Raw genomic sequence first — 26,806 nt, 5'->3', positions numbered from 1 at the left:
AAGAAGCAGCCAGGAGTCTCAACCAGGGTGGTCCTGCCTCCCAGGGGGTGTTTGGACACCTTGGGGGTTACTAACACCTCCTCACAGAGCTGTGAGGGCTAAGTGGGATCAAGTGCCCAAAATATTGAGCATTGGCCTGGCACACAGTAGGTGCTCAATAAATGCTTGTTGAATAGACAAACTAATAAAAGCAGTCCTGCCTGAGCTCTGATTGCCAAACTATAAAATGGAGCTCGGCAATCTTTGCCTTGCAAAGTTGCTGTAAAGATTTTTAAATGTGTTTAAATTAATGAGTTTACAGTAATAAATAGAATGTGCTATGTGCCAGGTACTCTTCTTCTAAACCCTTTGCAAATATTAACTCCTTCTTCTCATTTCACAGATAAGGAAGCTGAGGCACAGAAGGGGAAGTTAAGGAACCTGCCCAAGGTGGCATAGCTTGGTTGTGGCTGGATATGCTTGTGCCTGGCAAACAGTGAGTTCAACAGTTGCTTTCCAGTGGGGCAGGAAGGTTTTAGGCTTGGTATCCGGTGCAAGGCAGGAGGCTCTGGAAGGCTCCCATGTGCCCGAGCTCTGGGCAAGGAGGGGCAGCTGAGGGAGCTGGTAAGAGGTGGACTGTGGTGTGAGAGTGAGAAGGGGAAAGGACAGGAGGGCCCAGAGGAGTAAGAGGAGGCAGTCAGACACTCCGGACACCTCTCTGGAGGCTGTAATCCTGGGACAGCCATTCCAGCAGCCTCTCCTGAGGCAGGGAAGCTCACCAGGGCAGTTTCCCCTTATGTAAGTAACCATGAACTTCCTGGACCGTGCCTTGGTGTGTTAAAGGTCCTGCCCACCAAAGCAGCAGGACTAATTGGCTATCAAAGGGAGGTGACAGGAGAAGCTGAGCCAGTAGGAGCTCCCTTCCAGAGCCTCCCCGACCCCTCTGCTCCAGGCCCTGCCTCTTCAAGGACCCCCAGTGGTCAGACTTCCCTGGAACCTACCCAGTACTCAGCACCAGCCCTGCAGCTCTGCAGTCCTGGGCTAGAATCCCAGTCCTGCCATTTACGGAAGACAGTGATCCTGGGTATTTATTGTGCCCCGGCCTGTGCACTGGGCGATGGTGGGGCCTCCTCGGAGGGGACGTGTGGATTACAGGGGGCGACCTACACAAAGGGCTTAGCACAACGCCCAGCTCACTATAGTGGTTACTCCAGTTGTTGCTGTAGCCCCCTCCAGACACCAACCGTGCACAGCTCTTCATGGTTCGCAAAGCCCTTTTGCTCTCAGATCTTGCATTTGGTCCTCACGGCAGCCCAGGGAGCCCAGATAGAGAGCTGCATTAGTAACCCCCTTCACACATGAGGAAACTGAGGCTCCGGGGCAAGTGAGTGACTTGCCCGAAGTTACACAGCCTGTCAGATGGGGAACACGGGTCCAAACCCAGGAAGATTTGAACCCAGACCCGACACCCTTTCCACTAAACTGTGGGCTACTGGCAGTGCCCTCACATAGCTGATGGTGAGCAGGTCCCATGAGGGGCCCATTCTCTGCTGGCCCCTGGTTCTCGCTCGGCCCCAGGACCAAGTGCACCCACCCTGGCTGTGCTATAGGGGCGGTAGCCCCTCCTTGCATGGTTGGAAGGTTCGGTGAGATCCGATGTGGAAGGACCCCGAGCCGGGCAGGCCCCACAAAAGGTGGCGATCCTGGCCCCCTCCTCACTTTCTTCTCATTGGCCCAGGAGCCGGAGGCTGTGAAGGTCACGCCCTTGTCCAGGGCCTCTCAGGGAAACCTGGTCCTTGGCCCATCTGTTCTTCTGGGACATCATTCCAGGTGTGTGGCCTTTGCAATGTAGCCTTGGGAAAGGACAGGGTAGGGCGACTGAAAGAAAAACAAGAGACTTAGAGAGAGGAGAGACAGGGGAGGGAGGCGGTGTCCTCCTCTCCACAGAGTTCCAGCCCTGGAGCCAGGTTGTGGCTCCTAGAGCTGTGAGGGACAGCCCCCTCCTCCTGTCCCCTGGGACTCTACCCCAACCCACCAACAGCCTTGTCTTGGTCAAGACCTGCCTCCCCTGCTTTTGGCTTTCCCCCTTGCTCTTTGACCCTTCCCTTCACTGGCTTTCCTGGTTGCTGGCTGTCTGTATTCCCTCCATCACACACTCGCCCCCTCACCCTGTGCCACCCGTGGCTTTCTATCAGGCCCTGGCAGAGAAAGTCTGGGATATGATGTGCCCATCTCGCACCCTGCTGATATTAAGTGGGTGCTCCCCGGGTGCTCCTGGCCTCTGCCACTGGGCCCATACTCATGGGAAGCCCCCCTAAGTCCCCAGGGCCCTGGTTAATGGAGAGATGTGGCTCCCTGGGGCACAGCCAAGGAATCCCCTGGGTTGGCATGGCATCCCTGCTCCCAGCCCTCTGTCACACCCCCTTTTGTCAGCTCAGACCTCTGTGGGGAAGGGACGCTTTAGGCAGCACCCTTGCTGTCCCATGGGCACCAAACCCTGTCCCCAGGTGGAGTGACAGAATGCAGATAGGAAAAGAAGGGGAGAGGGGCCCCAGGCACAGATGTATATCCACAGAGGTGATACAGCTGTGCACCCGTGGAAATAGACATGAGCTTATAAAGATAAATGTATGTGTGGAGAGGTACATAGCCCCTGACACGGTCATGCATGCACACAGCTTGACATTTGCACTCAGACACAGATACACAGCCAGGGAGGGACATTCCCTCAGAAGTGTTTGTACAGATCCAGAGAGAAAGCTGGGCACATGCAGGCGTAGCTGCATATCCGTGTAGGTAGAGACACGTGGATACACAGAGGCAGAAGTAGGTGTGGTCCATGTGCATGCACAGAGATGGGCGTGTGTGCAAAGAAACGGATATGAATGCACAGTGTTGGGTGCAGCAGCAAAGGGCATATTCACACTCAGAAGTGGACAGTCACCCACAGAGAGATTAATGTACCTGGCGCCTGATGCACAGACACTAAGATGAGCTCGTGTGCCCGGGGAAACGGCATGACCAGATGATGACGCAGGGGCACCCAGAGACGGACAGTCTGTACGGTGTCTGTACAGTGGCTGAAACAGACAGGTACGGCAGCAGGCCCTCCACCCCGGACATACTCACAGTGCCTCTCAGAGACAGCTCTTGTGTCCGCTAGGCGTCTGAGATGCAGCAGAGCCGGTCATGGAGAGGGGAGGCATCTCTATGCCAAGACACCCCCTGGAAGTTTGAAAGTGTGTCCTCAGGGCTCGGCTGTGGGAGTCTGCACAGCCAGGCTCTGGCAGGGCCCCAGGAGCCTGGGGTTGACTGTCCCGTGGGCGGCTCAGGCACTAATGACCCTCGTGGGCAGGCAGCGGGCAGCCTTTGTTCCTTCTCCACCACCCCCCCTGGGGACCGGCAGAGAGCTGGAGGCCAGGCTGCTGATTGGAGGGAGGGCAGCCGGGCAGGGGAGGCCCCACCCACTGGAGACTTCCAGGAGAGGTGAAAAGTACTAGCAGACCTGAGGTCTGTGTAGCCTTTGGGGTCCGCGCAAACGGAAGGCAGGATAAGGGAGAGCATGTACCCGAGCTTAGTGGGACTGGCACTCTTCCTCACACTCCACATGCCTTAGCCATCTAGTTCTCACAATGCCTGACAGGTAGCCACTCTCATCTCACAGCTGAGGAAACGGAGGCCTGGAGAGGCGAAGTGACTTGCCCAAGATCACACAGCTAGTAGCTGCCAGAGTTGCCATCTGAACCCACATGGTCTTGGTTCTGGGAGTTGCCAGGCAAAACCACATCGGACCCTTGCCATTCCCCCTGGGGCAGAGGGGGGATTTAAAAGGACACGCTTTGGGCACAGATGAACATGGGCTCAAATTGATAGGGATGCTTCCTAGCTGTGTGTTCCTGAGCAGTTCAATCCGTCAATGACTGCTGAGCACTTAGGATGTGCTAGGGGCAGGTGTGCAGTGGGGACGGAGACAATGAGATGATGTGCCCTGGGCCAAGCCCCGTGGGAGGCACTGGAGCGAGAAGCCCAAAAAGACAGAGGATGTTCGTAGAAGAGTCAGGTGGCCCTCGCTGTGCTAGGGGAGCACCCAGAGAGGGAGCATTTTCCCAGCTTGGGGTGGGGACAGGGCAACTCCCTGGAGGAGATGACAACATCCATCAAGGGACGATGGAGCAGAAGGAGGGGCAGTTCAGGCTCAAGGAACAGAGCATGAAGAGTGGGAGAGATTCTGGTGGCTGGGGTGTGGAACTCAAGACGGGAAGCAAGTCTGACATGTCCTGAAGAAGCATGAATGCCAAGCAGAGGACTTGGGATTTTATCCTGAGCAGAGGGGTGATGCAGTCAGACCTGCATTTTGGAGAGATCGGGGCAGAGCGCAGTTTGGAGGGGAAGAGAGCAGACAAGAGCAGAGGCACGCAGACCAGGGAGGAGTTTGCCGTCATCAGGCAGGGGCGAGGTGGTAAGCGTGGCCAGCGGTGGCTTCAGAAGTTGCCTCAGAGCCTAAAGTGGTCACCAAGCTCGAGCACGGACCGTGTACGTGGGGATGAGGGGCAGGGAATACGAGGCAGCCGCTACATTTCTGGCTCGTGGGTTGGTGGTGCCACCACCTTGAATAGGAAATCCCAGGGGAGAAGCAAGTTTGGGGGCAGCAGGGGTGGAGGGTGACAATGAGTCCACTGTGGATTCTGAGGGGCACTCTGGTGGTTACTACCGGTTGCCAACACAACAGCCTTCTGTGCCTTGCTCTTTGCTAACCGAATCCTGGTTTTGTTGTGGTAGCACTATGCCGGCAGTCCTGTAGACCCTAGAGGAGGGAGGGGAGGGGAGAAAGTGAAGATAAGAAGTGTAGACATTGCTCTCAAGAAGCCTGGCTCTGACAGCCAGCAGATGGGTAGGGTGGGAGCTGGAGGGAAACACAGGTTTGTGAAAAGTGTTTGTATCCCCACCCACCCCCATGATGGGGAGGCGTCCGTGTGCCTAAATGTGGATGACAGAAGGAAAGCCAGGCAGGAGAGCCTGGGGACCCAGAGAGAGGGGAGCTAATGGAAGGTTAGGTCCCAGAGTCAGTGAGAGGGGCAGGCGCTGGGCATAGGAGGTGGAATTGGCCTTGGACAGGATGTGGAACCATCCTGCAGCTGGAGGGAAGGGACAGATGAGCACTTGGAGACAGGGTGGGAGATGACGGGGTGTCTGCTTTCCATCTCTTTGTTTCTGCTGGAGGGGCTGGGGTTGTCTGGAAGGGGAGACTAGTGACCATCGGGATGATGTCCGTGGAGGGTCAGAGAGAGAGCCACCTAGGGAAACACAGAGAGGCTAAGGGTGGAACTGAGACCCGAGAAGAGGCTGGAGACGCTGACCAGGCACAAGTGCTGACCGCACGGTGACGGAGCGCTGCCCAGCAGTGCTCGGGGGTCCAGGGCAGGTGAGAATACAGCCAGCTGGGCTTGTCCCGCAGATGTCACACCCTGGAATCTAAGCCCAAGATGAGGCAAAGGGTATGCCAGGTGTGGGACAAGCACAGGGAAAAGAGACTAGAGGTTGCATGGAGTGTGGAAAGAGACGGCTGTTTCAAGGGTAGGATGAACATTTCAGAGGTGAGTGATCCTAGGGATAGCAGGTCGAGGGTGTAGTCGTGATGACGGTGACAGTCTTCCATTCTCCGTGGCTCAGCCGATGCCATCACAGCCCTGCCTGCATCTTGGTTTTCACCGTTCCAGGCATGCAGACAGCTTCTGCCTGCAACCCCTGTGCTTTGGAGCCATTCCTTGCCCCTCACTGGTACAACTTGAGGCCATAGTCTACACCATCTGCCGGAAGTGTGCATGCGGGTTGCCCACCATGGTAGCTGCTCATCAACATACCCTCAACTGGCTTCTTCTCAACCCTGTCTCACTTCCCCACGCCCCTGCCTGTGCTTCCTGGATCACCTCCCAAATAAGCTGCTTGCCCTTGAACCCTTGTCACAGAGACCTCCTGCAGAGCAACTCAACCCAAGACAGCAGGCTCAAACCCTCTGGGTATTAGTTACCTCCTCTGTAAGACAGGGAGTCTAATGTGTGCCTGTGAAATTAGAAGGGCGCAAGCACACGGACGTGAGGCTTCTGGCACCAGGCCCAGCACCCAGCAGGCACTAGGTCAGCGCTCTCTCTCATACACACAGTGGGTGTTTAATAAAAGCTCCTGTCCCCTCAGATGGCCCAGGACAGCGGAACCTTTCTGTCGCTGCCAATCAAGTCCCACAGGTAAGCCAGTCTCTGAGGCCTGACCAATCCCGATGCTCTCTGCTGAACACCTTCCAGGTGGCTTCTCATGCTGCCAGCAAAGGGCTCCCTGGGGACCTCCTGACACAAGGATGGGCCAGAGGCAACATGTGGTCTGGCAGATGGCCGTCTGAGTTCCTCTGAGGTAAATAAAAATCGTGCTTCCTCCCATGCGCGGAGCCAGGCGCCAGCTAAGACTTCCCGTGCACCATCTCATTGTATCCTCTCAGCAAGTGACAAGCTACTATCTTTTCCTCTTCACGCTCCGGAGGCTGGGCCTCAGAGAGATTGGGCGACTTTTCCAGGCTGCTCCCACCCTGCAGGAGAGGCAGAGTCAGGATTCAGATCTCGTCAGCAGAGCCCAGCCTCCTCACTGGGAGGCGGGAACATGCCGTGTTACCCTCAGATGCCCTGTCCTGGTGTATGCTCTGCACAGAGAAAGAGCTTCACGAACGAGCCCTGGGCTGAACTGAACCAAATGGGGCTCCTAGAGGAAGTAGAAAGATCCTGTTTCCTGTCGGACGCAGAGCCCTTGAGGGCATTTCTGCAGCCTGACTCCTAGCACACAGCCTGGCGCAGAGTGATGTTCAGGCAGGGTTTGTGGATCAGATGAGGGAATATGTAAGATTCTTGGCCAGAATTTCCACCGCAGCCAGATCTGTGATCGCATTAGGAGGTGCGCACTACTATCTTCCCATTCTGTTATTCCAGCTGCCTTCTTCCGTGAAAAAGACTTTTCCCTCATCAGCTGTCCACTACCACCTCCTTCACTCTCCCTCTGGGCTAATCTGAGCATGTCCGAGGGATGCTCATCCCACCGGTCCCACTAATCAGAGCCTCCCGTCAGCAACCCCCACGCGCGGGGATGGGAAAGCCCGTAGCAAACACCCACGACCTGCTGCAAGACACGTCACCCCGTCCCATTTCCGTGACAGCCCCGTAGGCAGGGCTGAATGGCCCCACTGGACAGATGAGTAAGACTGAGACCCAGAGGAGTTAGATGACTTGTTCAAGGCCACCTGGCCACCTGGCAAGCTAGAGGCTGAGCTGGAGCGGACGCCAGATCTGCCAAGCCCCCAAACTCATGCCCTTTCTCCACCACCAAATTCCGTTCCCTCCCGAAGTTGCTTCCCTTCCTGATGTGGTGTGGCCAGTGCAGATCTCAGAATGTGTAAACCTGGTGACACTAGATCCGTCACCTTAGAGTGGAATGAAGGAAGCACCTGGGGATCGGCTTACTAATTCGAGGGGCTGATGAATTATTCAGGTTGCCATTAACTTAGAGGCCTTTTCAGCCTCACCTGTCTTTCCCCTGCTCCAGACCCTCAGATCCTGGCCTGCCCCAAGCTCTACAGACCTGTGGGGGCCCCGGCGAGGAGATGCTGGCAGAGCTGGGGTCCTGTCTGCTGCTGGCAGTGGCTCTGCTGGGCTCAGGCCCCGGGGCCCAAGCCATGACAGGTAGGAGCTCCTGAGGACAGGTGGGCTCTGGGAGGGGGTAGACGAGTGGCCAGGTGGCTGCCAGGGCCTCAGGAGGCTTCCATGTGGGAGGACAGAAAGCAGGAGGCCATATGGAGGGAGTTGGCTGAGTTGAGGATGTATTTGTTTCTGAGATGGTGGAAGACGGTATTTACGGGGTGCCTGCCATGTGCTGGGTGCTTCACAAATATGACTGCATTTCATCTTCATGGCAAACTTCAAGGTGGGCATGAGTTCTCCATTTCACAGGTGAAGAAACTGAGGCAGAGAGAGAGGTTAAGTAACCTGTCCAAGGAGGCATAGTTACCAAGGGCTAAGGGAATGGCTCAGAGAACAACTGAAGGTTTAATGCCGGAGGGAGCCTTTACTCTCCTCCTGACAGCCTGCTGTACTTCCCCACTGCCAGTGGGTGAAATCACAGTCCCTCCTAATGGCATTCAGTGTCTCTCAGGTTTGGCCCTAATCTCCGTAATATCCAGCCTCGGTTCCCTGTGTCCCTTGGGCATCCCATGTCCTGGCAGAGGATATACCCCCCTTCTGGAAATGCTTCCCCCTCAGAGCTTTCACCCCACTGTGCCCTCTGTCTGGAAGGCCCCTTTTCTCTTTTTCCATCTGAGAACCTCTGGGTCATCTATCAAACTCAGGTCAAACACCACCTCCTCCAGGAAGACTTCCACACGCTTTCGTCCGCCTCAGATGCTCCCTTCTTGGAGCTCGCAGAGCCCTCTGCCTGCACCCCGGTCCCGGGTGGCTTTGTGCTGCTCCAGCCCTGTAAGCGTTGTGTGTCTGTGAAGCCAGGGGCGGGGGTGGGGTGGGGTATCACCTCACTGGTCTTCAAGGGGCGTGCATGTTACAGGGGCTCAGCAAACAGCCCTCAGTGCCGGGTTTTCCTGCAGGTTCGGGTGGGCCTCCAAGAAGGAAAGGTGACGGTGCCACTCACCTAGTTGGTGGCAGAGGTGGGCTGGGTATGCAGGCGTCTCACTCCTTCCTGTAGGGGGAGAAGCTAGCTGTTCCCATTTTCCAGCCTTTGGGGCTTCAGTGGCCCTGGGGTGACCCTGGGGTGACCCTGGGGTCCTGGGTGGCTGGCTGATTGCTGGAGGACACGGCCTCCCCTTGTGCTGGCGCCTGAGGCCTCCTTGGCCACAGGAATTCTGCTCCAACGCTCCCAGGGCTTTTCCTGTCCCGTGGGCAGGGCCGGGGGAAGTACAAGGACAGGCACTGGACAGAATGTCCCTCTGTCTTCCTACCATAAAGGATGAATCAGACACGGTTCCTGCCCCAGCCTGCTGCGGGGGCCAGCAGAGAGCTGACAACCTGAGCCGGGTGTGCTTCTGCAGCCCTTTCTCCCCGGTGCTCGCAGCCACCCCATTTCCCAGATGCGTGACTGAGGCTGGGGGAGGCTAAGTGACCGTGAGAGCTTTGTTCACGTCATTTCCTCCCTCCGAATTGTCCCCAACTAACAACCTTCTTGTTCCTCCTGGCCAGACTCAAGTATCACCTTCCCTGTGAATCTTGTCCCTCCCCTAACAGTGCTGGCCCAGCAAGATTGGCCTCCCTCCCTGCGGCCCCCAGAGCCCCTGTGTGGCCGCAGTCACGCTGCTTGGCTTTGTCTCATTTGCCTAACTCCCAGCCCCTGACCAACTCCCCCCTCCTCCCCGTTCCACAGTACTCTCCCCAGGGAGACACCCATTCTGAGTCAGCACAGGCCTGGCTACATGCTTTTTGACCTTTTCAGTGAACAGAGCTAGGAAACTAATTTTTTTAGAAATAAAAATAAATCTTAATTTCAATTCAAATCGAGGACCACAAGTGTTCTATTTCATTTTTTAACTTTATCGTTGTATTGCTCTCCTCTTACACTGAACGTCTTAGCTTCTATTGACATTAACATACATGCTTTATTCCGATTTATAAAATACTATAAAATAGCACTACTGACTGTTAGTCAAATAGTAAGTCTACTGAGTAATATTTCAGATTTCTTCGTGGTTCATTTTGTGCTGGGGATATATCCCTCTAGGAACATACAGTCAAAAAAAAGTGTATTTCCACGTCATTTGGAATCTTTTTTCCCCATGTGAATGTGCCTCCAACCTGATACATGGCTAAGTTTATTTGTTTCAGCTTGGAATATTTAGGGATTACTTAAAAATGTCTTCTTTTTTTTTTTTTTTTTTGCCAAGTTAAAAATTATATTAAAAGTTATTCATGATTATAAAGTCAAAATCATAAAACAAGTCGCACTGAAAGAGGTCTAGACGGCATGCCTTTTCTTCCCCCCTGTTGACTCCATCCCCTGACAGAGAATCACTTTTATTAGTTTCCTTCCATTGTTTTCTTTTTTTAAATATAAGCAAATATGTGCATATGAGAATGTACTTTTAACCGCAACAAGCTGTGCGCATTTTCACTCAGGGCGGGGGTATTATCATTTGTAATGTTTAAATTCCTCCCTGCACACGTGTAGGGTCTGGCACATAGTTCTATTTTATCTAAAATTATAGGTCCACCCTGACATTTCCTATCTCCTTTCCCTGCTTTATTTTTCTCCACAGCACTAATCACTATTCAATACGCTCTATATTTTACTTACTGTGTTTATCATCCACGTTCCCCACCAGAATGTAAATTCCACGAAGGCGAGAATTTTTGTCTGTTCTGCTCCTGCTGTAACCGCAGCACCTAGAACATTGCCTGGCACTCAGATGATGTTTGTTGAATAAATAAAAGAATGCTTGATAAGTATTTGAGGAATAAGCAAATGAATGAGCACACATAGGCATAAATGAATTGATTTAGGGTCGTGGCCTCATGCTCCCTCAGCCCAGCCCATCCCAAAGACCCAGCTTTGTAGCTGGGCCCATCCCCCAGGACCTCAGCACTGACTGAGCCATTCTTCCCTCTTGCCCCAGGTGTTAAATGTGGGGGTGTGCTCTCAGCACCTTCCGGAAACTTCTCCAGCCCCAACTTCCCCAGGCTCTACCCCTACAACACAGAGTGCAGCTGGCTGATTGTGGTGGCCGAGGGTTCCTCTGTGCTGCTCACCTTCCACGCCTTCGACCTGGAGTACCATGATGCCTGTGGCTTCGACTACCTGGAGGTCTACAACGGCGCCTCAGGAGACAAGGGCAACCTGCTGGGGAGGTTCTGCGGCCGGGTGCCCCCGCCGCCCTTCACCTCCTCCTGGCATGTCATGTCCGTCGTCTTCCACTCAGACAAGCACGTGGCCAGCCGCGGCTTTTCTGCTGGCTACCAGAAAGGCAAGGGGGTCCTGGCAGGGGAGAGGGTGGCCCTGCAGGGGCAGGGGGGAGGAAGAGAAGTGGGCTAAGGCGAGACTTGCAGGCTGCTCCAGAGCCTGGGTGACCCTGCTGTCGCAGTTCCGGGGCAAAGGCAGCCTCTGGCTGTGGTCGTGGTGGTTGTGGGTTCCCACCTTCACGGCAGTAGTCCTGGGAGTCCCCAGGAGGGTCTCGCTGTACTCTTACATTTGCCATCATCCTTCTGATCCCATGCCATGGCATCAGGACAAAGGAGAGGACGCCATGCTCTGGGGATGGGCAAGAGACCCCTCCCATCCCAACCCAAGTCCTCCGGAGTATAAGATATGCATGGGTCTGTGTGGGGCTGGTGACACTCTCCCTCCCTAAGTCTTTCCTAATGCCTCTTATATTGCAGGTCCCTAACCCTCCCTCCCTCAACCAGGCTGGAAACCTGCACCATAGTCTAGTGAGGGGGGCAGAGGCCTTCTCCTTGCCTTCCTCCTTGACTTATTCCTCCTGTCTCCAGGCCTCTCTGCATACGCTCAAACCTCCTCCCTTCTCCCAAGGCCCAAACCAAGGGCCTAAATCATGTTAGTTCAAGCAATAGACAACCACAGAGACTCCTGGTACACAGGGTCTACCAACAGCAATTAGGGGGCTCAGGTGGGACTGCTCCCCAAGCTGGCTTTAGAGGCACAGAATTGTGGAATGAGAAAGCACAAGAATCACACACTGATCTCATCATAGTTTTGGATGCTTAGGTTTAAAAAAAAATTTTTTTTTAATGTTTATTTATTCTTGAGAGAGAGAGAGAGAGAGAGAGAGAGAGAGAGACAGAGCCCGAGCAGGGGTGAGGCAGAGAGAGGCAGAGAATTGGAAGCAGGCTCCAGGCTCTGAGCTGTCAACACAGAGCCCAGTGTGACTGTGAGATCATGACCTGAACCAAAGTCAGACACCTTACCGACTGAGCCACCCAGGTGCCCCTAGACCCTTAGGTTTTTGTTTTGTTTTTTTTTTTAATTTTTTATTTTATTTTTTAAAAATTTATTTATTTTAAGACAGAGAGAGACAGAGCATGAATGGGGGAGGGTCAGAGAGAGAGGGAGACACAGAATCCGAAACAGGCTCCAGGCTCTGAGCGGTCAGCATAGAGCCCGACGCAGGGCTCGAACTCACGGACCGCGAGATCATGACCTGAGCTGAAGTCGGACGCTTAACCAGCTGAGCCACCCAGGCGCCCCGACCCTTAGGTTTTTTAAATGTTAGGATATCAAAATCATAATACCATGAGCGATGTTTTCCAACATTTTTAAAACCAGGAGTACCTGTATAGCAAATGGAACCTTATGTTAATCCCCTATACGTAAAAGAGAGGAAAGCAATATTTTATTGGTATGCCTTTACTGTATTTTGTAAGTTCATGTCTTTAGCATTTACTTATTATATGTCAATCACTGAAACCATAAGTCAATATTGATGGCCTCCAACGAGTGAAGTGTTTATATATGACCTGTGACTGTGGACACTGTCTTTCAGTGCATTAAAGATAGTTTGAATACAGCATAAGAGTGAAACTTGCCCCACATGCCAGCAGACAGATGCCCCAGGTGGCTCCTGTGAACCCCCAGAGCATGGTTTGAAAGCCTCAGCTAAGGGTGTTAGTGTTGAAAAGGGTCTCGCGACTGTCAAAACCTGCTCTCTCATTTCACAAACAATAAATTTGAGAGCAGAGAGGGAGTGTGGCTTCCCAAGGTTACACGGCTGTGGGAGGGGGAAATGCTGAGACAAGAAGTCAAGCCCTTAGCCGCCCAGCCCAGTGTAGTTAGTGCCCGGTTCACAAAGCCGTGCCCTGGGGCGAGATTCTGGAGTCTTGGGACATACCAGCGTGCCCCTCCCTGCCGGTGGCCTCCAGCTGGTCGGGTCATTCGTCATCACCCACCTCCTAATTGTACTGGCTGCTCTGGCTTCCAGAGGGCTTTTGCCAGCATCTTAGACTCTTGCATGAGCCCGAGCCTGGTGGATCGGGCCGGGCAGGTCTTCTGACCTCTCCTACTCCCACGAGGCTCAGGGGTCACTTGCCCGGGGCCACACCCCCAAGAGAAGACAGAGCTGAGAGGACATCTCAAGTCTCAGACCACAAGCCCATTTCAAGTCCACCTCTACTTCATCAGATCCTCTCTCCAAGCCTCAGCTTGCGCATCTGTCACAGAGGTCTGAGAACACTCCTGAACTCACAAACCTCAGGCTCTGTGCCCCACGGGCCTCACAGGAGGGGACAGTGAGAATCAGCAGGTCAAGGGCCCGGGCTCTGCAATCAGGCAATTCCAGGTCTCCCTGTTACCAGCTGGGTGACCCGTTGTCAGAGCCCTGCCCGTGTTCCTGGGGCCTCGCCACGTCAGCGGCTCCTGCCAACCTCCGTGTCTCTATTTGAAGGCTTCCTCTGAAGTCTCAGTTGGTCACCTGTATCCCCAGCAGCCTCGGCCTGGACTCTCAGGGGTTGGTGTACAAACGCCCCAGCTCCTTTCTCTCGGGTGACAGAACTCTGAGGCGTGTGCCTGACACCCTTCCCCAGAGTTCCCCAGCAGGGCTCAGCAGCTGGCCTAAGAATACCCTTTAGTGACCCTGGCTCCCTCATTCCTCACATGGGGCCCCCCGTGTCTCCCAAATAAACTCCTTGTGCTCAGACCCTCGTCTCAGGGGCTATCTGGGTGAACTCAAACTCCCCCAGGTAAGTTACCTTCTCTGTGCCTCCATTTTCTCAACCATAAAGTGGGGAGAACCACTGAGCATTCCTCTAGGGTGATGGTAATGGTGTCAGAAGACTGTGTAGGTGCTAAGGGCCAGGCCCGTGCCTGATGCTTAGCAACTGCACGGGGGATGGTGACGAGGTTCCCATGACATACCTGTGGGAGCGGCACGTTGGGGGGGGTCCGGTTCCCAAGGGAAGGGGTCCAGGGGATCACGGGGAGGAAGAAAGGTCAGTTAAGAAGGGCTTCCTTGCAGATGTGTGTGGCGGCGTCCTGACGGGCCTTTCGGGGGTCCTCACCAGCCCCGAGTACCCCGACAGCTATCCCAACAACGTGGAGTGCCGCTGGGTGATCCGGGCCGCCGGCCCCGCCACTGTCAAGCTGGTGTTCGCGGACTTCCAGATGGAAGGCAATGAGGAGTGCACCTATGACTACGTGGTCGTCCTTGGGGGGCCCGGCCCTGCCCACGGGCATCACTACTGTGGCAGCACCAGGCCCCCCACCCTCGTGTCGCTGGGCCACGAGCTACAGGTGGTTTTCAAGTCCGACTTTAACATTGGAGGTCGGGGCTTCAAGGCCTACTACTTCTCAGGTAGAAGGGGCTGGGGCTACACCTTGAGTCCCCCGTGCATGCTGTGTCTGTCCCTGCCCGGCCAGTACCAAGGCATAAGCATGTCTCGGCCTCTCTGAAGTCTTCCTGATTGAGTCAGAGTTACTCCCTTCTTTCAACTCCTTTAGCAATGATCTAACACTCTCATTTATGTTTGTGCTCTGCACATTGATCTCCCCTGACTGTGAGTTCCTACGGGTTTGTCTTTGTACCTGCCGCATAGAAGGGATTCAATTAATGTTTGTACAAATGAATGAATGAACTCTTGACAGTGAAGTGAACTAGACAGTGGAGGAGACGGAGAAGGAAATAGACAATGAAAACCCACTGGGATCGGTGCTAACAGTAAGGATCATGGATGACTTCCTGGAGGAGAAGAGAATCCGGTAGTGTTTTGAAGGAGGCTGAAGGAAGGGAAGGGTATTCCAGGTAGAGAGGTCAGCATGTGCAAAAGCACAGAGGACAGAGAGGGCTTAGTGTGCTTGTATGCTGGATGTTTGGTGAGGCTGGGAGGTAGGGCTGGGTGAGGGGCAGTGAGAAAATGAGCAAGGTCAGGCCATGAGCCACCTTGTCTGTCAAGTCCAAGTTTGGACTCCACTCTGAGGACACGTATTAGGTCCTGTTACTGAATTCCTGACGGGGCCAGCCCTCGTGGACTGCCAACTGGAATGAGAGTCCCAGCTCCCAGCCAGTTTCAGTGTGAAGCAGGCTTTGGGATCAATTGTCTGGTTTACTGGCCATGGTGCCCATCCCCTGCCAGGGTGGTTTTAGGACCTTTATGGCGCCCATTGCCCCAGCTGTACTGCAGAGGGTGACAGTCTCCACCCTTCTCATCATTGCTCCTCTGTCCCTCTCTCCCCAATCCAGGAGAATGCCAGGAAGTGTACACGGCTGTGCGAGGCAACTTCTCCAGTCCACAGTACCCCAGCTCCTACCCTAACAACATCCACTGCCACTGGACCATCCGCCTGCCTCCTGGCTACCGGGTCAAGGTGTTCTTTCTGGACCTAGATCTGGAGGGTCCCAGCAGCCTGACCAGGACCTGCGACTTTGACCATCTGGCAGCCTTTGATGGGGCCAGTGAGGAGGCGCCCCTCCTGGGGAATTGGTGTGGCCACCACCTGCCAGCACCAGTCACCTCAAGTCACAACCAGCTTCTGCTTCTGCTGCACACAGACCGCAGCACCACCCAAAGGGGCTTCTCTGTGGCCTACATTGGAGGTCAGCTGGGGTCGAGGGTGTGGGTGTGCTGATGGGGGAGGGCAAGGCTGGGGTCCCAGGTCTTTGTAGCTTCCTCTCTCCAACCCACCAGCTGGTGTCCTCAGCCTCTTCCCGTGTGGCTACAGCATGGCCATCTGCTGCCCTGGGACCTCTGAGGCCTGCCAGTGTGGCCCTTGCTTATTTCTACTACCACAGGGCCCTGCCTTTCCAGTTTCCAACTCCACGATCCCTAATCGCCCTGACCCCATCTGTCTCTTTCCCCCTGGGGCCCCTGGCCTCTCTTGAGCTGTGGCTTATCCTATGTATCCAGGGGCAGTCCACAAAATATGGCCACGTTACTCATGATAAACAATTGGCATAACCATGGAGATGCCAACAAGCTTTGCTTGTGTCGGTCATAAATCCTGACTGACAGTGGCTTGCACAAATGGCCTTTTTTCCCCCTCACATAACAAGAAGTCTCCAGCTAGGCAGCTGCTTTGTTGGTTCAGGGACTTTAACACCGTCTCAGCTGGTATCTCTGGGATTCTCTTGGCCTTCTGACTGCAAGATGGCTGCTACGACTCCAGACATCATGTCCGTGTTCCAGGCTGGAAGAGGGTAGGGGAGACGCCAGCTACAAGTGTCCCATTATCAGGAAAGCAAAAGCATTTTCAGAAGCCCTGAAAAGACTTCTTGGTCTCATTAGTTTGAACTTGGTCAGATAGTCATGCCTAGCTTCAGAGGCAGCTGAGGAAGCTGGTACTGGGCTTTTCCAGCTTCCATCGTGCCCGTTAGAGTTGCCAGCCAGCAGCGTCCACCATCTCTGCTGTCTTCTCATCCCCTTCCCTGGGCCATGGGCCCAGAAATGCCTGTGCTCTGGACCCATTTTTTCCCTCTGTCTGAGCAGAGTGAAGCTCCTCATTGTGCAGATGTGGGAAAGGAGGTCCAGAGAGAGGAAAGACCACCACAGTCACACAGGCAGTGGGGACACAGCCAGGACCAGAACTCATGCCTGCCTCCTTTGTGGCTGAGCGGGGCCCGAGGGGAGGGAGTCAGGGCTGAGCTCAGACAGACCAGGGCCACATCCAAATGCTGCCATTTACCAGCCATCCAATGGCCTCATCTGTACAAGGGGTTGGTAAGTGCCCTAGGTAGGTGGTCATTCAGATGAAATGAGGCAGACAGGTCCCAGTGCCTGACTCTGAGCACATGCTTGCTGAGGGTGGATTTTTTTCCCCTCCTGTGTCTCAGGCCTGGTCTGCATTCAAAACATCTCCCCTCCATCCTTACCCCCAACACAAGTGGTGATGGGGAGGGAGACAGCAGAGCCTCAGCGACCTAGTGGCAGCAAAGTGACCTGGGCAGACCCACCCTCCAGGGCCTCAGTTGTTTCCATCCATAAACTGGGGGAGGAGAGCTGTCCCTTTTTAGAGCAACCCCTTCTCGAGTTTCACTCTAGAGAGCCAGGTGCCATGGGATCTGCCACAGCCAGCTGGTAAGTTGTCTTTTCTCTGCGGGTCTCAGTTTTTCCATCTGTAAAATGAGGACACTGGCTGAAGGATCTTTAAAATCCCCTTTGGCTCTAATAGTCTTGTTTCTGGGCATGGGTCCTCTCCCAGCTCTGTGGGATCTTGGACAAGCCCCTTTTCCTTTTGGTTCCTCCAGAGACTGAGGGTGGGGCAGCTCAAATCCTGGCTCTGTTCCAGGGCCAGGAGCCCCACTCCCACCCACCCCACCACCCTCCCCAGATCCCCATGGGAGCCCAGGGTCAGACAGGGGCACTCACGCTGGGCCAGGCTCCAGATGTGGCCCAGGCTGCAGGCGGCCTCCCGGCTGGAGGACAAGCTCGGCATCAATCAGGGGTGACACACAGTTCAGCGCCACCGAGATCATCGTGGGAGACGGCGGGCCCATAAATCCCCGACTGCCCAGACACCAGAGGCTGAAATATGTCTGAGGCATTTCCCGGAGAGGGGCTGAGAGTTCCAGGCCTCTGCCTGCCAGCTCCTCCCTTTCCCTCCCACCAGCCACCCCTTCCTCCCTTTCCACCGCCCCCGCCCCCCCCAGCATGGCGGCCCCCCCCCCCCCCCCAATACACATGCTCAAATACAAAATACACCCAGACACAAAACATCACACCATCTTGTGTGTATAGGGTGGGAGATACCCAAAGACTCGATCCTATAGACTCAATAATGGTTAAAATCCTAACTCAACCACCGCAAACAGCCTCACCTCTCAGAGCTTCAGTTTCCGAAACTGTAAAATGGGTTTAGTTGTGTCCACCTCATGGAGTCATCGTGGGGAGAGAGTGAGGCTTCCTTCACCACCCTCTGCAAAACTGTTCTGCTCCCCCCACCTCCCCACATATCCCCTGCTTTCCCTGTTTCTTTTTTGCTTGATTTTCTTTCAGCCCACTCTGACATGTATTTTATTTTACGTATGTATTGCCGCCTCGCCCAACTAGAATGTAAGCTCCAAGAAGGCAGGGAGTTTGGGCTCTTTTCTTCCGTTTCTGTTTCCATGGTGCCTGTTAGAATTGTGCCTGCACATAGCGGGCCATCAATAAATATGTGTTAAATGATTGAATGAATTGCCTGGCACATCGCAAAGAGATCAGCAAATAGTAGCTCTTCTTATGGTTAAGAATATTCACTTATTCATTCATTCATTCATTCATTCAGCACCCCACGGCACCTGCCAAGTTCTGTGCCAGGCTGCACGGACACGAGGGGGCCTGGTGCCTGCCCTGGGGAGCTCATAGTCTGATGGAGCTAAGTGGAGTAACACATGTAAAACATCCCCATAGGGCTGCATAGGAGTCTCCCCTCTCCGAGCCTTGATTTTCCCACACACCACCCTTTGGGTGGGGTCTGGGGGTGCTGGGGGCAGACCACCTGCCCCTTAAGGCCTCCAGCCCCTCCTTCCCTCCATCCCCAGTCGTGCCCGTGAACGTGAGCTGCTCCCGCACGGATTTCCAGATCCTGATCTCCGCACAGGCACTGGCACCGCTGGAGCGGACCAAGGTCTACCTGGGCAGCCGGAGCTGTGCCGCCCAGGAAGTCGGCAGCACCTTCCGGATCCAGGCCCGCTTCGACACCTGCGGCACCGAGTCTCAGGTAGGAGCAGGGGCGGGTGGGGGGGGGGGGAGGAGGGCAGGCGTGAGGGAGAGGGTCTGACCCCTGCTGAGAGGCACCTGTGATTCCTGAGAATTCTGGCTCCAGTGACCCCACAAGCCTGGGTGCAGAACTCAGCCCCTCTTGGCTTTACCCCAACAAACTTGCTCAGTGTAGACATGACAAAATACTCAAACAGGGAAGACAGAGCAGGGGTCCCCGCTGCACAACGCAGTGACGGCCAAAAGCCCCTACTGAAGGCTCCTCCTGCAAGGCCCTGACCCTGACCATCCTCGGAGGCCTTCCTGCCGTTCCTTGCCTTCTCCTGGGCACTCCTCGCCACCCAGTCCCCACCCCTTTAACATGCAGCCCTTGCTGCCCCCTGCTACCCCTTCCCCAACCCGTGATCCAAATCGTCCCTGGGCTCCACACAACAAAAGGGCCTTTCAAGTAACAGGAACCACTTCCCTCCAAAGGCAGTGAGGCTTACAAATAAATGAGTTTTTTCTACTATCCTTATATTTTTGAGGCTTTGACTCCGGGTTTGGGGCCCTCAGAGTCACTGGCAGCAGCCCAAGCACCTGGGATGTTTGTATTCTTAGGACAGATTGGAGGGGAAAGGAGAAACATCCCCCCCCCCCACCCACCCCCAGAAGGAGCTCCCATCCCCAGCCTTGGTATCCAGGGATGTGCCAGACTGGCTTGGCAGAAATCACACACTTTCCAGCAAACCCTACTGCCTCCAACATTAGCTGAATATATGCCTCTGGCCCCTCCAGCCCACCCCTCTGCTTCCCCAGCCTCCTGGAAATCTCTGTCCTTTAGACCTGAGGAAAAAGAGAAGTGGGGGCAGAGTCTTGGCTGCCAAGATGACCTGCCCTCCCCCCTACTCCATGCCCTGAGTCCTCATTCCGCAGAGCCATGAAATGATGGCGACAGAGAATCCCAGAGGCAGGGAACCATGAAGTCGAGAATGAGGGATCACAGACACTCGGAGCCTCCGAGTCATGGAACCACCACCCTAACTTGGAACCAAAAAATCATGGAATCTTGGAGCCAATATCATGGGAAACATAAAAGCTGAGAACCGTAGACTCCTGGATCCCTAGTGTCACCCTTATAAGTCCTAGACCCATGAGGACCAGTCTCTGCATCGGGTCACTTCCAAAGATGCGCAGCTCAAACAGCCAAAGGCAATGACAACCTTTCTGTGCATCTCTGAAAAAACACTGGAGACTTGATTTCATAACCAGAATACCAACCACGTCTTGTGTGGCTTTTTCCCCTCAAGTCTCTCACTCATCGAAAACCCCTAAAACTTCCCCTCACCCCCATTTTATGTGATTTTTTTTCTCCCTTCTTTACTATGTGGATTCACTTGACCCTTTCACTGGGTCCTCTGCCACTCACAGGTCCTGTCTTTCTTCATCCAGTAGCCCAATTCTGTATCACAAAAATCTAGGACATCAGTCTTCCCCAGAGGGTGTGGTGGCAGACAGGTTGAGGGTGCACATGCAGAAGCCTCTTTTGGGGACATGGAACCCGAGCCTTTTGGAAGCCCCTCTGTGACTCCCTTCCACACCCTTCCCCAGAGGGGTCGCTCTGCCCCTGCTTTTGCTCGCGTTGCGTTAGGCAGCTTCGCTGTTACGAAGCATCAGCTCAGAAGTGCCACCACTGGACATGGGTGGTTGGGCAGCCTGAGGGGTGTAACAGCTGCTGCAGACTTGGGGTTGGTGGGGAGACTAGCCCTGTGCCACTGCAGCCCCCTGCTCCAGGCCACGCCAGACTGCCCACTAAAACACTGCCCCTCAGTTCTGGACCCAAACACCCCACCATCTTCAGGGCAACCTGCCTCCTGCCTCCCTCATCTGTAGGGGCAGGGAGAGCAGCAGTGTGCCAGGCCCCCCACGTTTCACTCCTCGGTGGCTCTGCCTAAAGCTGGGTGGTGCCACTGGGATGGCCAGGGACTCCAGTTCCATGTCACTTGTGTGTCGTGTGACCTCAGACAAGGGATTTAACTTCTGGGCTTCGGTTTCCTAATCTATAAAATGGGGGTATTAATGGTGCCAGTAAGAGAGGGTCACTGTGAGAATTAAAGGAGATAATGCACTTGAAACAGAGGCTGGATCATGGCAAATGTCCCTGTTACTGCTGCCACTCTCTCTCATAGACCCCGCCTCCTTGAAGCCATCAAAACTGATATTGTCCTTCCAGACATCCCATGGTGTCCCTTTTACAGGTGGGGACACTGAGGCTCCAAGCAGAAAGGGAGTCAGTGGCCCAGCTGGGACTAGAACCCAGGCTCCTAGGGTTCTGCCCCCTTGGCACTGAGTCCCGACATATCTAGAGGAACAGGGTCAGCCCTTGGCCCCTTCAGGTGTGAGTGAGTGCCCTGTGACCCCCCACAGAGGAGGAACAACACGTCGGTGATCGTCAGCGTGCTGTACATTGACTTCTCGGCTGGTGGGCAGGAGGACATCCATGAGTACGAGGTCCGCTGTGAGCCACGGCGCAAGGAGGCTTCTATCCACCTGCTGTCTGGCTCCGACTGGCTGGGGCCCTATGCCGCCACAGCCGAGCATCTTCAGGAAGCGCCACCCAGGGATGAGGTGGAGGCCCTGGAGGGCCCTGTGGCCATGGTGACCCAAGACACCAGTGACATTGTCTTCCTGGGCCTTTGCATCCTGGCTGGAGTCCTCATGGTCATTGCCATCGTGGTCCTGATGCTGCTGTGAGCAGGCAAGGGACCTGGGTTCTGGCTTCCCTGGGAGGCAGCTTGTGGTCCCAAAACAGGAGCAGACCAGGCTTTATCGACTTGTTGGCGACCATGGACAAGTCACTGTCCCTCTCCGAGACTCAGTTTCCTAGGCTCACAGAGCTGGCGTGAGGCTCAGAGAAGAGCACGAATGGATATGAGCTTTGTAAACTATGTCATGTTGTGTGTGTGTGCAATTGTTACTAATTTGAAAGATGGCCTGCAGTAGAAAAGAAGACTCCTGTGTGTGTTACTTGGCATCGTGGATAGCTGTGGTCACTGGTCACTTGTTCTGTAACTTGCACAAGTGCTTTACCCACTCAGGATAAAAACAAGGGCATCTTTTATTTTTCCAACTAATGGCTCATCACAAGCCTTCATTGGCAGGAAATTTAGTAACTGTCTAGGGGCCTCCACTCTCTTGAACTGACTCAGGAACCTTGAAGACTTCATCCACAGCAGGCCAGTCCTGCCTCCAAACTCCAGAAACAGAGAGAAAGGGAGCCGAAACCCCACCTAGTGCTGTCATCCCAGCCTCCGCCATGTGGTGTCGCTGTTGGAGGCCGGTCGTGCGCATCCCAGTGGATCCTGTCTGAAGAGGTGGCGATGCCCTGCGAGGTCAGATCCCTGCATAAAACACAGGCGGGCCCACACTGTGCTCAGCAGTGAGGCTGGAAGCTGAGGACTGGTGTCTCTTTCATGCTGGCGTTTTTCCTTAAATAGATCGTGATCCTTGACTGCAAAGCTGACTGAAGTTCCTGTGTCTTTGTCCTCACCCCTGATGTTGAGTCCATTGTTTCCCTTCAGATGAGTTCTCTTTGGAGCCTGTGGACCTTCTCCTGCCATTGGACTTCACTCAGAGCTACTCCAGCATCCCCGTGTTTCTCTAAGTTCACACTACGGGGAGCATGGGTTGGGTTCCCGGTGCTTTCTGGCATCCTCAAGCAAATTGGTCCAGTCCCCCCAGAGCTCCAAGTGGAACAGCCTTGTTAATGAAAAATAAACAAAGAAATACAGTTATAATACACCACTTTCCCCTGCTCACCTGTATGTTTGCGTAATGAATCACTCACAATCAACAGAAATCTCCACCTTGACCATGCTGACCACGGTGCTCAAGTAAGTGAATTGGAGCCTGATTACAGTTCTTTCAACAACCCAACCAACATCCACTTGTTTCCAGCTTTGTCCCCATTGTTGTGACCGGCTCCAAGCACCCAGCAGCAAAGAAGTCAAATGAGATTTCCTGCCTTTGAGATGTCTACACCCAGGTGTAGCAGCTTCGGGGAGAGGGAGGGCAGACAGTAACTTGCAGAGAAAACGAGAGTGAGAAAAGCCAACAAAGTAAAAAATTAAGCAAGGGAAAAAGAGTTGCCTGGACATTAGGAGAACTGGTTCAAGTCCAAGTTCTTCTCATTAATTGTGCAAACCTGGGCAAGTCACTTTGAGTCTGTGGGCCTTGATATCTCCATCTGCAAAATGGGACCACTGTTCATAGCTTGCTGTAAGATCGTAGCAACACGATGAACTACGGAGGTCTGCCAGGATAATGTGCCAGCAGGCGAGTTTTGACTGACACCCCGGGGTGTTGGGAGCAGAGACCCCGTCCTCTTTGTCTCTCACCCACCTTCTCCCTTTCAGATTCCTCTAGCCACTGAGCTACCTTTGCCAGCCTACAAACCACCTGGGTCTCGGTTTCTCTGGACAAGACTGATTACACCCCCCTGCCCCCAAGGTCAGCCTTCCTGCCTGCAAAGCAGGGGTGATGACAAATAACACCCGCTGCATTGGTTCTGTGTGGGGCCTGAGATCATGCATGACAGTGGCCAGTACCTGAGAAGGATTCAGCAAACCTGTTATGACCTTGACCTATGAGTTCATACAAAAGCTCTGGCCTAGAACCCCAAGTTCTCGGCCCAACTTTGCCACTGGCTTGCTGTGTGGCCTTCAGGAACCCATTCCCTTTTCTGGCCACAGTTCCTGTTTTTAAAATATAACAAGCATCATTATCACCTCTGGCACCATCGCTGTCGTAGCGACGACTCATAAGCACCAGCTACATGGCAAGTGTTTGAGCTGTGTCAGCTGACGTAAGCCACCTTGTGAGGCAGACATAATGGCCCCCATTTCACAGATGAGGAAACTGAGGTCTGGGGAAGGAAGTGCCTTGCGCCAGGTCACAGGTGATGAAATGCTGAAGCGAGGCCGAGAGGAGGCAGTTCTTTCCTGAGCTGGAGCCTCTTGGGCCCCCAGGCCAAGCTCTCAAACCCAAGGGCCATGTCTGGTTGGGAAAGGACTGGAATGGCCGACAGGGAGAGGATGGTTTTACCCACGGACGTGCCCAGATACTGCCATTCCCAGCCCTCTGGGCAGCCGGCACGTTGATTATCCTGCCTGAGCCATGGGAAATGACAGTCTTTCTGACGGTACAGTGTCTATTAGAAATGAAAGGGCTGAAATGATACCCATTAGCCAACACGCCCTGGCCCAGGAAGAGTGTCTGATGGTGTGTGTACGTGTACCAGTTTCCCCTTGGTGGAGAGCGGAGGCCTTAACCCCAGCTCCCCCTCCCCCCCACCCCCCGCCCCCGCACTGGTTATATGGTCTCGGGCCTGCCTACCCCGAACTGAGAGCTTCGGGTCCTCCCGCCTGCCTGTCCCGGTAGAGCCAACGTTACAGATGAGGAAATCCTTGGCAAATGGAAGTGCCAGCCCTGGGAAGATGCCTTCTGGCCTCCGGGTCAGGCAGACCTGGGTTCATTTCCATTCTCACCCTGACTCTGTGTGACGTCGGGCAAGTTGCTTAACCTCTCTCAGCCTCAGTTTCCTCATGCGCAGAATAGGGACACGAAGATGCTCCTCCCGAGGTCATTGTGAGGCTTGAGAGAACACAGGGAGAGCGCCCACATGGGGCTTCCACCTGTACGATTCTGGAAGCTGGCAGGCCCCGGCCAGGCGAGGGCCTCTTCCCCGAGGAGTCCTCAAATCTCAGAGTCGGAAGGGTCTCCCCGGACTCCTAGCTCCCCTGCTGATCTTCAAGAGACCACGATCGTTCCCACCCCCAGCCTGTCACTTTGTACCCCTCTGCCTTCCTTCGTAAGACGTATCGCCGTCTGCAATGATGCGAGGTGTGTGTGTGCTTTCCTCGTCCCCGTCACTATGACGCCAGCTCCACGAAGGCAGTCTTTATCCCACCCGCCCCTGCCAGAGCCGGGCACACGTGCCCTTCAGTAAGTATCTGTGATCGGCTGAGTGAATGAACGGAGGAGCTCCACGTGACTCCATCCACTGAATCCCACGTGTGTGGCAGTCTCGGAACTTTGGTGCAGTCTGAGTCACGGACATTTCCCAAGTATCTTCTCTGGGCCACCCTCTACGTGGACACGCAGACTGGCTCAGACACGGCCCTCCCTCAGGAGCTCAGCGTCCTGGGGGGCAGGGAGCAGGGAGAACCAGGCATCTCACGGTGAGAAGTAGTACTTCCTGGAGGAACACAGCCAGCCAGGGGACCCCTCACTCTCCCCCTGCCCTCCAGTCTCCCGGGGGGCTCCTCAGGCCGAGCCCAGAGGTATGCAGTCCGTGTGGCCAGTCTCCCTAGGACACAGAGCAGGGTGGAGAAGAGTGACAGTGGATCTGGACGGGCAAAGGGAGACCAGCACAGAAACGAACAAAGTGCTTTCCCCTCAAAGACTTTTGGGAACAAGACAAGGTTTAAATGGCTGCCTCAGCTCGGGTAAGTGTAAGAGGAGCCCAGAGGGATGATTCATGCTTCCAGGAAGGCGCATCAGGCAGAAGACAGGGAATGGCATCCCAGGAGTGGGGAACAGCAGGTGCTAATGCAAGAAGGTGCAGAAGGGTATGTCGTGATGGGGATGGGAAGGAGGGCTGGGGAGGGGGGCTGGGAGGTATGTTGGGGCGATGCTGGAAAGGCGGGATGGGAAGTTACTAGTCAGGACACCTGGATGGCACTAGCAGCTTCTCTCAGAACAACAATGGAAGGAGCCCTCTGTGTCCTTGGGCTCCGAACGAAGACACCCATTGGACCAACAGGGCCTGCCATCGATGTCTTCTCCTGGGACATCTGCCCATACAGAAAGGCTCTTAATCTGTTGGCACCAGGTGTGCTGTCTGGGCACACACTGGCACAGTGAGCCGAGCCCTGGGCTCATGGCTGTCTCTGCCACCTCCTGGCCCAGTAGTGTTGGTCGGCTAATCCCACCATCTCCAGCCCTCCTTCAAAAGGGACCCCCCCAACCCTGGCACCCACCAGGACCCAGGACCTGGCTCTGGCTCTGCCACTAGCTTTCCATAACCTCTCCCAAGTTGGTTTTCTCGTCTGTCAAGTGGGAATAATAGCTGGAACATTTATTGAAATGTACTCTATGCCAGGCATTGTTCAAAAAGGGTTTTACATTTATGTTCTCATTTAATTCTATTGGGGCACCTGGGTGACTCAGTCAGTTGGGTGGCCGACTTCGGTTCAGGTCATGATCTCATGGCTTGTGAGTTCGAGCCCCACATCGGGCTCTATACTGACAGCTCGGAGCCTGGAGCCTGCTTCGGATTCTGGGTCTCCCTCTCTCTCGGCCCCTCCCCCACTCATACTCTGTCTCTCTCTGTCTCAAAGGTAAATAAACATTTAAACTATACATATATATAAATTCTCTAAATAGTAACTATAATAATTCCCTCTAAGAAATAGTCCATGTGGGATTCAAATCCAGGCAGCAGATCTGCCTGCAAAGCCCAGGTCTTTTACTAGAGCAGGTGGAGGAGCCAATAGAAACAGATCACAACCGTAACTCGCATTTGTAGCTGTAACAAGATACATGTTAGACGTTAACATTGAGCACTTTGTGCTTGGTGTTATTCTCAGGATCTAAGCACGTTCCATAAATTAAATTCATTTAATTCCTTACACTAATGCTATGAGGGGAGTACTGTTATGCGTCCCATTTCACAGATGAGGAAACTGAGGCACTGAGAAGTCAAGTAACTTGCTTGAGGTCTCACACCTAATAGCTCCCGTCGGGTGAAGACTAATGCTGAGAGCCAGGAATCACTCTAGACCCTTCCTATGGGCTAGCTTGTCTAGTCCTCACGACAGAGGAGCTGAGGCACAGAGGCTGTGTATCTCATCCACGATCACATGGCTGGTGAGTGGTGCCATCAGGCCTCAAAACAGGTGGTCTGACTTCAGAGTCCCCGCTCCTAACCAGTGGCCCTAACGCTTCTTGGCACGATGCTCGGTGCAGGGCCTGAGCTTGGGAAGTGTTGCCCAGTCTCAGCGTGAGGCTGTAAAATGGGTTCTGGGCTCCTGAGGTCTCGGAGAGGCCCTGACAAACTGCTGCCCATCACGGGTGCCTTGTCAGAACCCGAGGCTGCTCCCAGGGGAGCCTTCTGG

The 26,806-nt window shown here is 54.4% G+C and overlaps 1 protein-coding gene and 1 long non-coding RNA gene across 2 annotated transcripts in view; one reads left to right on the top strand and one right to left on the bottom strand.

Moving 5' to 3' along the window:
• Positions 1-447: 447 nt before the first annotated feature.
• Positions 448-24,524, top strand: CDCP2 (CUB domain containing protein 2). Its single transcript, XM_040470348.1, has 7 exons — positions 448-475; positions 1,718-7,697; positions 10,628-10,975; positions 13,976-14,311; positions 15,197-15,550; positions 18,473-18,651; positions 21,057-24,524. The coding sequence occupies exons 2-7, from the start codon at positions 7,619-7,621 to the stop codon at positions 21,381-21,383; spliced, it is 1,623 nt and encodes a 540-aa protein (XP_040326282.1). The 5' UTR covers positions 448-475; positions 1,718-7,618; the 3' UTR covers positions 21,384-24,524.
• LOC121027170 (uncharacterized) overlaps positions 22,303-26,806 on the bottom strand; it is a 24,682-nt gene continuing 20,178 nt past the window's right edge. The window contains exon 3 of the long non-coding RNA XR_005788582.1: positions 22,303-22,388. This is a non-coding gene — a long non-coding RNA (uncharacterized LOC121027170). The remainder of the gene's footprint in view (positions 22,389-26,806) is intronic.

Source organism: Herpailurus yagouaroundi, unplaced genomic scaffold, assembly GCF_014898765.1.
Source record: "Herpailurus yagouaroundi ecotype Mexico unplaced genomic scaffold, PumYag 77, whole genome shotgun sequence".
In the NCBI taxonomy this organism is placed as follows: Eukaryota; Metazoa; Chordata; class Mammalia; order Carnivora; family Felidae; genus Herpailurus; species Herpailurus yagouaroundi.
Note: the sequence above shows the minus strand (reverse complement) of the source record. Positions and strands in the feature narration are given on the sequence as shown.